This window comes from Panthera pardus, unplaced genomic scaffold (genome assembly GCF_024362965.1).
Source record: "Panthera pardus isolate Hobbes unplaced genomic scaffold, ASM2436296v1 HiC_scaffold_19, whole genome shotgun sequence".
Lineage (NCBI taxonomy): Eukaryota > Metazoa > Chordata > Mammalia > Carnivora > Felidae > Panthera > Panthera pardus.
In genome coordinates, this window is record NW_026526754.1 from 13,863,355 (window position 1) to 13,877,674 (window position 14,320).

At 45.6% G+C, this 14,320-nt stretch overlaps 1 protein-coding gene across 3 annotated transcripts in view; it reads left to right on the plus strand.

Annotated features, from left to right (window-relative positions):
- Positions 1–469: 469 nt before the first annotated feature.
- ZNRF1 (zinc and ring finger 1) overlaps positions 470–14,320 on the plus strand; it is a 104,245-nt gene continuing 90,394 nt past the window's right edge. For 2 of the 3 annotated variants that reach the window (XM_019413177.2, XM_019413179.2), the window contains exon 1: positions 470–1,526. In XM_019413177.2, coding sequence (XP_019268722.1) covers positions 1,103–1,526 — 424 coding nt within the window. In that variant the 5' untranslated portion in view covers positions 470–1,102. The remainder of the gene's footprint in view (positions 1,527–14,320) is intronic. The other variant, XM_019413176.2, reaches the window with a different exon arrangement.

Genomic DNA, 14,320 nt, shown 5'->3' on the forward strand with positions numbered 1-14,320 from the left:
AATCCCCCAAATGCTTAGCTTCCTGATCTTAGGGGTTCCTAATTGGGAAACCTCCGAAAGAATGGACAGCACGTCCACCAGAGGGTGCTGTGGGGGCAAATTTGTGCCGGGAGGGAGGCTTGACCAGTGACCCTCAGAGCCAGGTAGGCGTCTTGAGTAATTTTCATGCTTCCTGGCGTTGCCTTCCCAGCCCCTTGAACCATCGCCGCCCCTCCTCCCATAGGTGGTTTCCCCCTCGATAATTAGCCATTTTCGGGGACTTAAAAGAGTGTTTGCTTTGAAAAGACGCCTGGCTTCTGTTCCTGATACCCCGTGGCTCGGGCCACTCAGGTCACAGGCCGGTCGGGCAGGGTGGGTGGGTGGGGACCTCCCGGGCGTCAGCGGCCCGGCGCCGCAGGGGCCGCGAAGGGGTTAACCCGGCGGGGGGGAGGGGAGGGGGCGCGGGCCGCGCCTGCGCTCTGCCGCCCTCCATTGTCTCCACGGCGGCGAGGAGCGCCGGCGAGCGCAGCCCGGGACCGAGCGGGGCGGAGCGGCTGGCGGGGCCGGCGGCGGCTGGAGCTAGAGCGCGACGCGACGCGACCGCGGCTTCCCGAGCTCCGCCTGGCCGCCCAGCGCCGCAGCCCGCCCGAGGCCTGGAGGGGTCCGGGCCGGCGTCCATGGTCGCGGCGACCTGAGGAGGGGGACGCGCCCGGCGCCCCCAGCCCTCCTCTGCCTCCTCCTGTCCGGCGGGCGGCCTCCTCCGGCGCCTCCCTGCGCCCGCCCGCCGCCTCCCTCCCTCCTTCCCTGCGGCTCCCCCGGCTTTCGGGAGCCCGGGGGCGGCCTGTGGCGCGCCGAGACCGCGCCGGACTGCGCCTCTTTGGACCTTGAGGGGAAACATGCGTTTGGCTTGGATCGTTTTAAATTCTTAGTTTGGGATCCCCGCCCGCCTGCCTCTTCCGCCCCGCGGGTTTTCTTTCCTTTTTTCTTTTTTTCCCCTTTTTTTCCTCCCGGTCTCCTTTTTGACTCCCTCCCCCTTTATGCTCGCCCAACCCTCCCCCCGCTGCTGAGAAGTGGGGGAGGGTCTCGGCCTCCAGGTTCCCGCCCCACCGGGGCCCGGGCGAGCATGGGGGGCAAGCAGAGCACGGCGGCCCGCTCCCGGGGCCCCTTTCCGGGGGTCTCCACCGATGACAGCGCCGTGCCCCCGCCGGGAGGGGCGCCCCACTTTGGGCACTATCGGGCGGGCGGCGGGGCCATGGGGCTGCGCAGCCGCTCGGTCAGCTCAGTGGCGGGCATGGGCATGGACCCCAGCACGGCCGGAGGGGTGCCCTTTGGCCTCTACACCCCCGCCTCCCGGGGGACAGGCGACTCGGAGAGGGCGCCCGGCGGCGGAGGGTCTGCGTCCGACTCCACCTATGCCCATGGCAATGGTTACCAGGAGACCGGCGGCGGTCACCATAGAGACGGGATGCTGTACCTAGGCTCCCGAGCCTCGCTGGCGGATGCTCTACCTCTGCACATCGCACCCAGGTGGTTCAGCTCGCACAGTGGTGAGTCCGCGGGCGGTGGAGGCCTCGGAGGGTGGAGTGCAAGGGAGGGCGCGTCGGGGCGCCCCAGACCTTCGCGCGCTTGCGAAGATTTGGAAATGGAGTGCGCGACCTGGATCTGTCTGCTTTCCCTTTGGTTCCTGGGGATGAATGGGATATCTATCCTCTAGAAAAGAGGCTTCCTGCGAGGCTGCGGAGCCGGGCGTATTAGGACTTCAGGCGTTGATTCACTTGTGGATGAGCAGAGCAAAACCTGCCTATTGAAGTCCCGTTTATTGGCATCACCATCCTCAGAGAGGAGGTTTTGTCTGGCTTGTAACAAGTCGGCCTCGAGGCTTCCTCTCTGTCACTGCAGCATTGTGCCTGCCTCACCGTTAGCAGAGAGGGGGATCCACTTTGACCAAGCAGTGTCTCTCGAACAAAGAGTGTGAAAGGAAAGAAAATTGGGGGCAAGTGTTGTTTGGATTAGGGCTCTCACTTTCGCTGGGAGAAGGGGGTGGCCAATTTTGCCAGTCTCCTGCTGGAGATCCGTTTGAATTGGTAAAAATGGAGCAGCTGGAAGGCTGCTGGCATATAGACAGGTGTGGCCTGCTGAATGGAGGGCCTAGCCAGGGAACCTCCCTCTGAGGCTTTGCAGGACCTGGGCTCTGGTGGCGGGTGCTGCATGCAGTAGGTTTGGCTCCATGACTCTCGCATCCCTCCATCTTTTTTCTTCTCCTCCATGCTAAGTGCTAGGTCTTCCTGGTGGTCTGTATCTTTTTGTAATGGGGAGGTGGCACTTGATTGCCTGGCTGTTGGTACATCACAGGGCAAGAGGCGGATTCAAAGAATCTGGATGAATTCATTTTGTGAACTTCTGGTGACAGGCCAGCAAAAAGCTGGAGGAGGGTTTCCCAGGCCCTGAGTGGCAGGGCGGAAAAGGCACTGGCAGGAGCTTCTGGAGGAAAACAGGTCTATCGGCTCAGCTAACCTGAGAAGCCAGGTTAGGCTTCTAGAAAATTGGTCACGAGGGCGTGGGGCCGCTATTTGCTAATTGGCAAGTTGGAGTGAAGAAGTTAACGTATTCAGACTTCTTTGAGAGAGGGAAGAAAATCTAGGTATTGTGTAGAAAGAAGAAAGATTGCTTTCTGGAGGATGTATCTATTGGATCGCTGTTCTAGCTACGGTTGAAATAGGGTAGACTTTTTGAAGCTTTTTTCATTTCTGGTAATAGGTTGGCTTTTGGTTCAGTTCTTTTTTTTTTTTTTTTTTTTTAATTTTTTTTTAACGTTTATTTATTTTTGAGACAGAGAGAGACAGAGCATGAACAGGGGAGGGGCAGAGAGAGAGGGAGACACAGAATCTGAAACAGGCTCCAGGCTCTGAGCTGTCAGCACAGAGCCCGACGCGGGGCTCGAACTCACGGACCGTGAGATCGTGACCTGAGCCAAAGTCGGCCGCTTAACCGACTGAGCCACCCAGGCGCCCCTGGTTCAGTTCTATAAACTTTAATTTGTGGAGTAATTTTTTGAGGGGGAAATAGTGACTGATTTAGGGTACCACTTGAAAGTGGCTTTTGAATTGCTAAAATGGTATTTGAGTCCCTGAACAGACCTCTAGATATCATTGGAGCTTCCTCGACCTGCATCAGTCTCTTGCTCTGAATGAGATGCAAGGTGTGACTGCCTTGGGCACTTCGAGACATTTGATCATTTTTAGACATGTTGAAATTAAAATTTTTTTCTCCACAAAATTTGGTCCAGAAAGAGTTAGCTATAGTTGGGAGATGACTGTGGTTAAGTTTTTGAAAGAACCGTCGTTAGTATCCGATTTTAAACTGAAAAACACTGTAAGAAGATTCTCTCTAAAATCACAGAATTTTGTGTGTTGCAAAACAAATGTAATGTTATATAGACCCTTGTCTGGGAAAGGAGTTTGCATTTTGCTAAAATGTCTTATCTGTCTCTTGCTAGAAACTTCATTTCCTTATGCCACCTGGTACCAGGTTCCATGTTGGAGTTAAGAGCTTACAGTTGGATTCCAAAATTTCAGACTCTTCAGCTGTAAAACCTGAGTTTAATTTTTTTTCATCCAGCTGTGGTGAGGGTAGGAAGAGCCACTGAACCATGAGAATACAGGGAAAGTTGGGGCATATTAATCCCTTTGGGATTGATGATAAAGTGTGTGTGAGGCTGCTCCTAATATTTTGGGTAATACCCTCTTTTTTGAAATTATTTATACACACACCCCCACACACATATATGTGGTTTAAAGTAATCTTTATGCCCAACTCATGCTCTATGGAATGAGCCAGTCAGGTGCCTCAGGTAAGAAATTCTTTGTAGGACCGTCCTGTCCTTTTGTAAGACATGGCCTGCCTTACATGCCTACGACATGCCTCCACAAAGTTTCCAAATGCTCGAGTGGGGGCGGGGGGGGGGCATCACCCTGATTGAAAGCCACTGCTTTAGGAATTCATTGTTTTATTCAAAATTAAATAATTAATTTTTCCTTTGCAGTTCACTTGATGTGAACCTTCATATTTCCACTTTTGTGCAATGGTGGTTCTGTCTCACTTTCCGGAACAGGCCACAGGATCTTCCTTCCAGGACATCCTTTTCCTCTCTTGTTTGTTGCTGTAAGAGGAGAAACTTGTTTCTATTTTGGAGCTTTTGAGTAAGGTCCAAGCACTTTTTGCTCTTGTGTCACAAGAGTGGAAGCATAAGGATTTCAGTGCACAATTGAGTAGATGCCTGGAAGTTGATGTGATGTTGTTGCTTGTGTTTTTAAGGTGCTTTTGGAACTCTTCATGGGCACAGAAAACAGTTGTCAGTGAAATAAGCAGGGGAGGTTAATGTACACGAAGCTTCCTCAGAGGGAGTGAGCTGACGTTGTATCTGGAGGTCGGATACTGGGGTCTCGGCCCCTCCTGGGAGTAGCTATGACCTTGGGTAAGACACGTCACCTCTCTTGAGCCTCATCTTTGTTATTTTTAAAACAGATGTGGAAATCTTTGGCAGTCAGCCTGTGAAGGTTGTTCCCGAAAGCCTGTGAGGATACGTAGCCGTCGCATCTGTTCCTACACTTCCCCAGGTTGTGACCCTTATAACTGGAATGCTTTTCCTTCCATTCGGTACACGGGATAGCTCTTTCTGGTCCCTTCGAGTTCTACTTAAATTTCTCCTCAGAGGCCACTCTTAAAAATTGCCTCCCTCGTGGTAATGGGTGAGTCACCTATTACCTTAACAGCACTTAACACACTTGATAAGTGTTTTATTTATCCTTTTACTTTTTCTATTTAGTTTGAGTTTTAAGCTTCATGAGAGCAGGGCTGCGCCTCTTGCTCCCTGTTGTGTCTCTTGCACTGTGTGTGCCTGGCGCAAATACTTCTCGAGTGAATGAATCGGAGTGCCTCGTGTCCATCATCTCTTTTAATCGTCACGACAGTTCTAAGAGGTGGGCGTTTTTATTCCCATTTTACGGGTGAGGAGCCTGAGATACAGGACGAGGCTGAGGAGCCTCCACAAGGTCAAATAGCTAAGAGGCGGCAGAGCTGGGATTGGAATGTAGGCCTCCCGCGTGAGAACCTGGGCTCCTGACCATTGCGCTCCACGGCCTGTCATCCTGAAACGCCGGGAAGCTGGGTCGCGTGCTGGAAATTGTACTGGCCTGTGAGTCACAGGGCTAGGCTCATCTACTGGTGGCACTACGAGTTAACTGCCTGACTTGTGACCGTGGGCAAGTGAGTCATTTAGCCTCAGAGTCACCATTTTGTCACCTGTAAGGTGGAGATAACACCTGTCCTGCTTACCTTTCCGAGTCATGGTGAGGGTGAGGGTCTCGTGAGACAGTGTTTACAAAAGCCAAATAACATACAAAAGGAAGGTGGTGTTCCTGTAGGGGCACTTCTCTGATAGTTCTCTGCCTTTCATCGCTGCAGAATTTGCTGGGCAGAGAGGTTTAGAACTGTGTGAACTGTGTCTCCAGAATGGAAGCTAGTGCTCTCTACTGAAATCTGACCTACATCGACAGGCCGTTGATAATAATGAATGCCATTGAGAAGAGCTGCTTTATAAGATGAGAGTTAGTGTCCCTTTCTTTCCACATTAAAATATAAATTTTGCTTTAAGGTGTTTAACCCCCTAGTAGTTTTCTCGGTGGTGTTTTGGAGGTCTGGTCATTCTTTTTTGGTGGTCCTGTTGATCTCAGAACATGGATTACTGGATGTTGGGGGAAACAGAGGATCCACCATGTTAGAAGGAAGAGGTTGCCTATTTTCTGGGTCCTGCTATACAATGGTCACTGAGGGTTTCAATCCAGCTTCTTAGCCATGTGCACGTACACACGTGCATATTCAGAAAAGTCTAAACTGTTCTCTCTTGTCCCAAGTCTTCGACTGGGGCTGATAGAAGGTAACTTTTGATAAATCTTTGAACATGCTAGCAGGATATCTCATGGATTCTATTTTGCCACCATGCTAGCGTTCTCAAGTGATTTAATTGTCTCTTCTTAAATAATTAAAGAGAGTTGCCAACCCTATTGGAGTGGATCAGACAGCCTCCCTGTGCCTCACCATAGGTGTGCGAGAGGTCATGGTCCTTTACGTGGTTTCTGGGGAAGGAAAGCATTCTGTGGTCTTCAAAGACCATGATGGCTCTCCTGCTCTGCAAAAGTTCTATTCTTAATGAAAATTTTGCGGTAAAGCACAGTTTTTAGTTCTTTGTTACCATGAGGGCTTATTTTCTATACATTAAAAAAAAGTTCCCTTGAGAAGCTGATGATTCCTTGAAGTTCACAGTCAACTCTTCCTCATTGAGGTTTGAAGGATGTTGGAAGAAACAGTGGTTTCACTCTTAAAGTGTTTGTTTTATGGGACGTGTACATTTTGCTATTAAATAAAGACACACCCCAAATATGTCATAAGGAATACTCTGAGCCAGGCCACTCCGCACCAGAGAAATACACCTCTAGTTCCTTTTGGGAAAAGGAACATGCTTTGTATTTTACAAATGTGATATTCAACCCAAGCTTATTGGGCACTAACATTTTGGCAAATCTGGTTATAAAACTAAATTTCGATTTTGACAGTTTCAGAATTGGAAACAAATTCATAGAGCAGTGGTGGTAACTTAAATGGACGAGTCTCATTTCTGCTTACCCTTAAATAGGTTTTTTTTGTTTTTTTTAATATATATTTTTTAAGTTTATTTATTTGAGAGAGGCAGAGACAACATGAGTATGGGAGGGGCACAGAGAGAGAGAGAGAGAAAAAGAGAGAGAGAGAGAATCCCAAGCAGGCTCTGCACCGTCAGCGCAGAGTCTAATGCGGGGCTCAAACCCACCAAACCGTAAGATCATGACCTGAGCTGAAACTGAGAGTTGGGCACTTAACGACTGAGCCACCCAGGCGCCCCTAAAATAGGGGTGTTTTTAACGATAGTGGGTCACTGAGATTATAGTACTAGAATCTCAAAGTTAGCTCAAAACCTAAACCCTAATCCCAGTCTTTTAGAATGTTAGAGGAGTATAAATTGCCATCTGTTTCTTTTCTAAGCTTTGTCATGGCCTAGTGTGTATCAGACTGTCTCTAGTGATTACTGTGGGTACAGGCTTGAATATGAAAAGGGACTTCTCAGAGACCCAGCAGTTTTCACTTCTGAATCTTCTTTTCTCATAAGAACAAAGGTTTATCCTTGAATGCAACAGTTGGGTTCCTGGTTGTTGTTGTTGTTGTTAAGTTTATTTATTCTGAGAGAGAGAGAGAACACGAGTGGGGTAGGGGCAGAGAGAGAGGTAGAGAGAATTCTAAGCAGGCTCCGTGCTGTCAGCACAGAGCCCAACGCAGGGCTGCAACTCATGAACTGTGAGATCATGAGTCTGAGGCTTAACTGACTGAGCCATCCAGGTGCCCCAGGGTTCCTGGTCTTGATATTTGAGGGGTGAGTTGTAGGTGTGATTGAATAACCTGAAGACCAACAACCTTCAAGTGAGAAGCAAATAAAGAGCCAAGTTTCGTCTTTTTTTAAAATCTTTTTTAAAATGTTTATCTTTTTTTAATGTTTATTTATTTATTTTTGAAAGAAAGAGTTCGAGAACTTGAGCCGGGGAGAGGCAAAGAGAGAGGGAGACAGAGAATCCCAAGCAGGCTCTGTGCTCCGGGTTCAGAACCTGAGATGGGGCTCGATCCCAATATACCGTGAGATCATGACCTGAGACAAAACCAAGAGTCAGACGCTTAACCGCCTGAGCGACCCAGGTGCCCTGAGCCAGGTTTAATCTTAAAGTAGCAGCTGGGGTAGCTTCTCTCCTGATGAGACTGTTTACAGTGAGTTCTACCTGGAGTTGTTAGAAGTGACAGTACAGCCTTCCTCTGCTGGAAGTAAAGAGGAAGGGGGAATTCACTGGGTCCCTGTAAACACCAAGTTACAGGAGGCATTATAATTTCTAGTGCCCTCTTTGGGTCTATAACAAGAAGGAGGCAGACATAAACAAGCTCCCCTGATTTCTGTGAATGGTTCAAAGGGTTTTCTAACTTGACTTTGCCCAGTATTCTCTAGGGGGTTTGTTAACAGTGCAGATGACTGGACCTCACTCCCAGAATTCAGTGGAGCTAAGGAGAGACCCAAGAATCTAAATTTGTAACAAATGATTCTGAAAATTCTCTTCCCAGAGAAAGAACTCACAAAGAAATGATCTAAGAAAAAGAAATGATGCTCTTTTTTTTTTTTGGTGCACTCATTAGCATGCTTCTCAATATTACTAAACGGATCAAGTATCTCCTAAGCAGGATCCATACAAATGTTCCTTTCACCTGCTCCCAGAGGGTAGCGTCACCCAGCAAGAGCATTGCTCATTGTTTGACGGTTTTCTTTTACATGGAACTAAGCATTTTTCTCCAGGAGGGAGGCGTGAGCCCGGCTGCCTTGGTCCTGAGAATTGAAGTTGCTCAGAACAGAAGAGAGTCGTGGCAATGTCTCCTTTCCTTCTGTGCTTGTCTTCCCCCTGATTTTCATTCTAAGGCACAGCTGCCTTTGGCTGCTTGTGCTATTGAAGGGCTTACGGATATGTGTCCTCTTTTATGTATCCCCAGCCAGCAACTAGACAAGTCAAGATCCTAGAATGAATCTAAACTTTAGATGGACAAAATACCTATTTTTCCTTTTCTCTTGCAGACCCAAAAGTAGGAGACTTTTTGAGTGTGCGTATGGAGATCTGTTGCACTAAGACATTTATTTATTCAATTGGTATTTATTGAGTGTCTCCAGTACACTAGGACCTGTGTCGGGTGGTGGGAAGGTATGTTCATTACAAGACTGATTAGCATTACTTTGTTATTTCTAAGGATCTTTGCTTCCTTACTCCGTAAGAGAGAGTCTGAATATTGCAGCTTATGGGACATTTTCCCTTCTTCCTCGGTTTTTCTCTTGGATGAATGAATTCAAGGTTTTGTCCACGAGGCTGCTACATGGATGGTATTTCCTCCTTACTCTTCACTGATACTCTTAATTCTTTCCTAAACCCTGTTGCTGGGCTAGAGTAGGCGATCATTTCTTTGTGGTTCTAGTCAAGGGCTTGTTAAAAATTCCTCCTATATCCTAATGCAAGTGGTCCTTTATCTTCTCAATGAGAATATCAAAAGGAAAAACTGTTTTTCAGGCTCTTCATGTGTATATTTGGCTTCAGCACCTTTGTCGTCCCTAGGACCACTTTTCTTTCTCGTCATTGAAAACTGTTTTCTAGAAGCATGATCCACCACTTTAGTAATCTTGTCTCTATAAAATTTATCCCAAGCCACAAATACCCATAAGGAAATATGAGGAACAGTTTTAACCCTTGTACGTCTCTGAGCTCCAGACACTGTTGATACTCAGTGCTATTTTAAGTGATTTTTAAAGCCTTGTTTATGATAGCCAACATTGGTGACCAAATGTCCTCCTCGCCTCCCCCAAATGATTATTAAATGTGTGTTATAGTCAAGTATTTTTTTGCTGAGAGTAAAGGGTTTTAAAAAAAGTGCTCCATGCTCAGAGACTTAATGTGGACTTTAGCTTTAAGAGGGTGCCTTGATTTTTGGAGAAACCTCACCTTATATTTAGGAATTATGCAGTCATCTTTATCTTAGTGAATTAGACTTGTCGTAGCTTGGCTCCAGCTTTCTCCCCGGTAGTACCTTTAGCCCTCTAAAAAGTATAATTAAATAAGCCATACTTCACAAGAAGTTGTTCTAAAATTGGTCACCTCTGCTGTACAATGTCTTTTAAGGTCAAAGTTGATTTGTTAGCATGCGGGAGAAACTTAAATCTGGAGTCTCCCAATGATTTGGGACAGAGGTAGGAGAACCCAAAACCCTAGGCCCCAGCCATTTTGGTCATTTTGCCCACATTGCTCAACTCTCTGGAGATATTTGCACTTGTTTCTTCTTCAATAACCCTTTTTTTCCTGCTAAGAGGGTGCTTTTCCTTAGTGAGGGCCATTAGAATTCTTTTATCCCGCCACTTGCCTAAGTACTCTGGAAATCCTACAAGGATTTGAGGAAGTCCTTGGGATTCCAACTCAAACCAATGAAGTACTTGACTACCATAAATATTAACTTTCTGTGCAATTGTTCTCTTCTACTTAGATCATTTACACTTTTAACGCCCACTAAGATATAATGCCATCTAAGTCAGCTTTCCAGAGAAACTTTGTTAGAATGCCACTCACTACTATAACAAGCATCACCAAATACTCATGTACACCATATATTATTAGTTTTCCTCAGTCCTGGTCAGATCTGACTAAAATATTCATACCATTGCAGCCGGTTGCCCTAGAGAACTCTGGCAAGTCTAATACCTGTGGTGAGGGCTGGCTTGCACACTAGCTGCCTTCCACCTTAATATCTGACCAGCCCAGTCTTGTTGGCTGTGTTTAATTCATCTATTCCCTACCTCCTCTCTCGGCCCGGAGGCCAAGTGCAACATAAAAGGATGGCGAATCTAAGCATCTGCAGTATTTTGAGGTATAGGAATCGCCTATGAAGTGGCAGACCTTTGAGAAATAGTATTGTGAGCTGTTCTGTTTTTGCTGTGGCTTTGGAAAACCTTTGGATTCTTCTACTGAAAATTTGTTTGAAAAAAAAATCTTTTTAATGAAACAGTGTGAGTCACAAAGCAGCCACTCCTTCTCATAATAGCATTTCTCACCAGGGGAATTTTTGGTAGCTGTTGGGGGAGGGATTTGAGTAGGTTGTGGATGATAAATCCCTGGGTAGAACATAACCAGAGGCTGCCATATCAGAACTCTGGTGCTTTCCATGCTGACAGTGAGCCCTGAATTCAAAGTGCAGGACAGCAGAATAGAATGGGGAGGACTGTGCTCAGTGAATAGCCACAGTAGCATGACCGATGAGATTGGAGTTTGACATTCAAACTCAGTTCATTAAAACACCTTTGTAGTGTGAAAGGATCATGAAACGGAGGCCTTGGGTCGGAGGCCCTGAGGCCAATTTACAGGAAGAGCATCACTTTTCTTGTTAAGGGAAGGCTGTGGACCTAATGATGAGAATGTAAGAGTCACAAGTGTGCCTCCTTTTTCTATGTTGTGAAATGGTGGCATGGCACTTGACACTGACCATGAGACTACTTTGCAAGGAGACAATTCATGTGAGGTCATCTGTGCTCTTAAGATTTTAGGTCTAATAAAGTGTTTACAACGACACCCAAAGTGAACACATTACACAGCCAGCCCTCTGTAGGATGTTGAAAAGGATACACTAGAGATAGTAAGAGTTTAGAACTAGCAAGGATTATGCTATCAGCATCCAGAATGCTATCCTCAACATCTACCCAAATCTGAGTTTTAACTGTTCCCAACTTCAGTGACTTACAACTCTTCAGTCCTTGTGTCTGAACCAGTCTTATGTAAGCTACAGACAGAGGAAAGTCTGAAAGCTTATTACAACTGTGTTAAGATTTGCTTTCCTTTGGAAAGTCGTAGCTGTCTCCACTCTGTTTTCCTGGCTTTGTACTTTTCTTCAAAGCCTCTTACCAGTTCTTCCAAGGCCCCAGAGCTCAAAAAAAGGGGAACAGGAAGTCAGCGTTTGATGCCTAAGAACCAGCAATAGAAAACAAGGCCCAAACAAGGGACTCAGAGGGGGATTTCTGGGCCTTGAAGCTATCAGGCCTGTAGGATTACAGATCCATCCTTCGGGGATGGCCTTGAAATGAGGAAAGAGCAAGGGGAACCTCTGCTTCCCTGAGCGGACTACTTTTTCTTGGGTGATACGGTGTAGGCTCAACATTTTTAACTGATCCCATAATTACAAAGTATCTTTTGCCTAAGGAGTTCGAAACACTTAAGGTAAAAGTGATGGTCACTTTTTAAATGGAGTTTTTAATTTTAATTCCAGTGTAGTTAACATACAGTGTTACATTAGTTTCAGGTATACAATGTAGTGATTCCATGCATCACCCAGTGCCCATAATGATAAGTATACTCTTAATCTCCATCCCCTATTTTACCCACCCCCGCCACCCACCTCCTCTCTGCTAACCATCAGTTTGTTCTCTAATATTAAAGGGTCTATTTCTTGGTTTGTCTCTCTCTCTCTTTCTCTCTCTCTCTTTTTTTTTTTTTTACCCTTTGCTTGTTTGTTTTGTTTCTTTAAAAAAAAATTTTTTTTTCTTAACGTTTATTATTGAGAGACAGAGAGAGACAAAGCATGAGCATGGGAGGGGCAGAGAGAGGAGGAGACACAGAATCCGGAACAGGCTCCAGGCTCCGAGCTGTCAGCACAGAGCCCAACGTGGGGCTCGAACCCACAGGCCGCGGGATCATGACCTGAACCGAAGTCAGACGCTCAACCTACTGAGCCACCCAGGCGCCCCTGTTTGTTTTGTTTCTTAAGTTACATATATGAGTGAAATTACATGGTATTTGTCTTTCTCTGACTTATTTCGTTTATCATTATGCTCTCTAGCTTCATCTGCGTCATTGCAAATGGCAAGATTTCATTCTTTTGTAAGGCTGAGTAATATTCCATGGTGTGTGTGTGTGTGTGTGTGTGTGTGTGTGTGTATACGTATGTATATATATACATACATATATTCCCCATCTTCTTTATCCATTCATCTATCTATGGACACTGGGCTGCATTCATAGTTTGGCTATTGTAAATAATGCCGCAATAAACAAACACTTTTGAATTAGTGTTTTTGTACTTTTTTGATAAATACCCAGTAGTGCGATTACTGGGTTGTAGGGTAGTTCTATTTTTAACCTTTTTTAAAAAAAAATTTTGTTTTATTTAAGTAATCTGTACACCCCAAGTGGGGCTTGAACTCATGACCCTGAGATCAAGAGTCACATGTACTTCTGACTGAGCCAGCCATGTGCCCCTCTTTGTGTGTGTTTTTATGCCAGTACCATACTGTTTTTATTACTACAGCTTTGTACCATAACGTGAAAAGTCTGGGATTGTGATACCTCCAGTTTTGTTTTTCTTTTTCAAGATTGCTTTGGCTATTTGGGGTCTTTTATGGTTCCATACAGATTTTAGAATTGTTCATTTTAGTTTTGTGGAAAATGCTGTTGGTATTTTGATAGGCATTGCATTAAATGCGTAGATTGCTTTGGTTAGTATAGACATTTTAACAATATTTGTTCTTCCAACCTATGAGCCTGGAATGTCTTTCCTTTTCTTTGTGTTGTCTTGAATTTCTTTCATCAGTGTTTTATAGTTCTCAGAGTACAGGTCTTTGACTTCTTTGGTTAAGTTTATTTCTAGGTGTTTTATTGTTTTGGGTGCAATTGCAAATGTTAATTGTTTTCTTAATGTCACTTCCTGCTGCTTCATTATTAGTGTATAGAAATAAAACAGATTTCTGTACATTGATTTTGTATCTTGCTACTCTACTGAAGTCAGTTATCAGTTCTAATAGTTTTTTTTCTGGTGGAGTCTTTAGGGTTATGCCATCTGCAAATAGTGGAGGTTTTACTTTTTCTTTACCAGTTTGGATGCCTTTTATTTCTTTTTATTGTCTAATTGCTGTGACCAGAACCTTCTAGTACTTGGTTGAATAAAAATGGTGAGAGTGGACATCCTTGTCTTTTTCCAGACCTTAGGGGAAAAGCTCTCAGTTTTTTCCCATTGAGTATGTTGTCAACTGTGGGTTTGTCATATATGGCCTTTGTTATGTTGAGGTATGTTCCCTCTAAGACCTATGTTGTTGAGGGTTTTTATCATGAATGGAAGCTGTATGTTGTCAAATGCTTTTTCTGGGAGGTGATAATCACTTTTATAAAATAACAAGAATTATTTCCTTGCCTCCCTTTTCCTTGAGGGTCCCCAGGGTACATCTTGTCATAGGGTCTGACCCTTTTTTTGTCCATTCACTTATATTAGATGAACTCTAAAGTTTCAGTCCTATGATTGAAAAACGGAGGGGCGCCTGGGTGGCTCAGTCGGTTAAACGTCCGACTTCAGCTCAGGTCACGATCTCGCGGTCCGTGGGTTCGAGCCCCGCGTCGGGCTCTGGGCTGATGGCTCAGAGCCTGGAGCCTGCTTCCGATTCTGTGTCTCCCTCTCTCTCAGCCCCTCCCCCGTTCATGCGCTGTCTCTGTCTCAAAAATAAATAAAACGTTAAAAAAAAAATTAAAAAAAAGAAAAGAAAAATGGAAGTCACGGGGGTTTATACTCTGTCAGTTTGGTACATTTCAGGAAATCAGGTAGTGGTGTGGCTCTGAATAGGAGCTCTGGTCTCTTGGAACCTTTTTTAAAAATCTACTTTAGACATTCAAAAGAGGTAATGTATTTACCTATCAAACAGATTTATGAA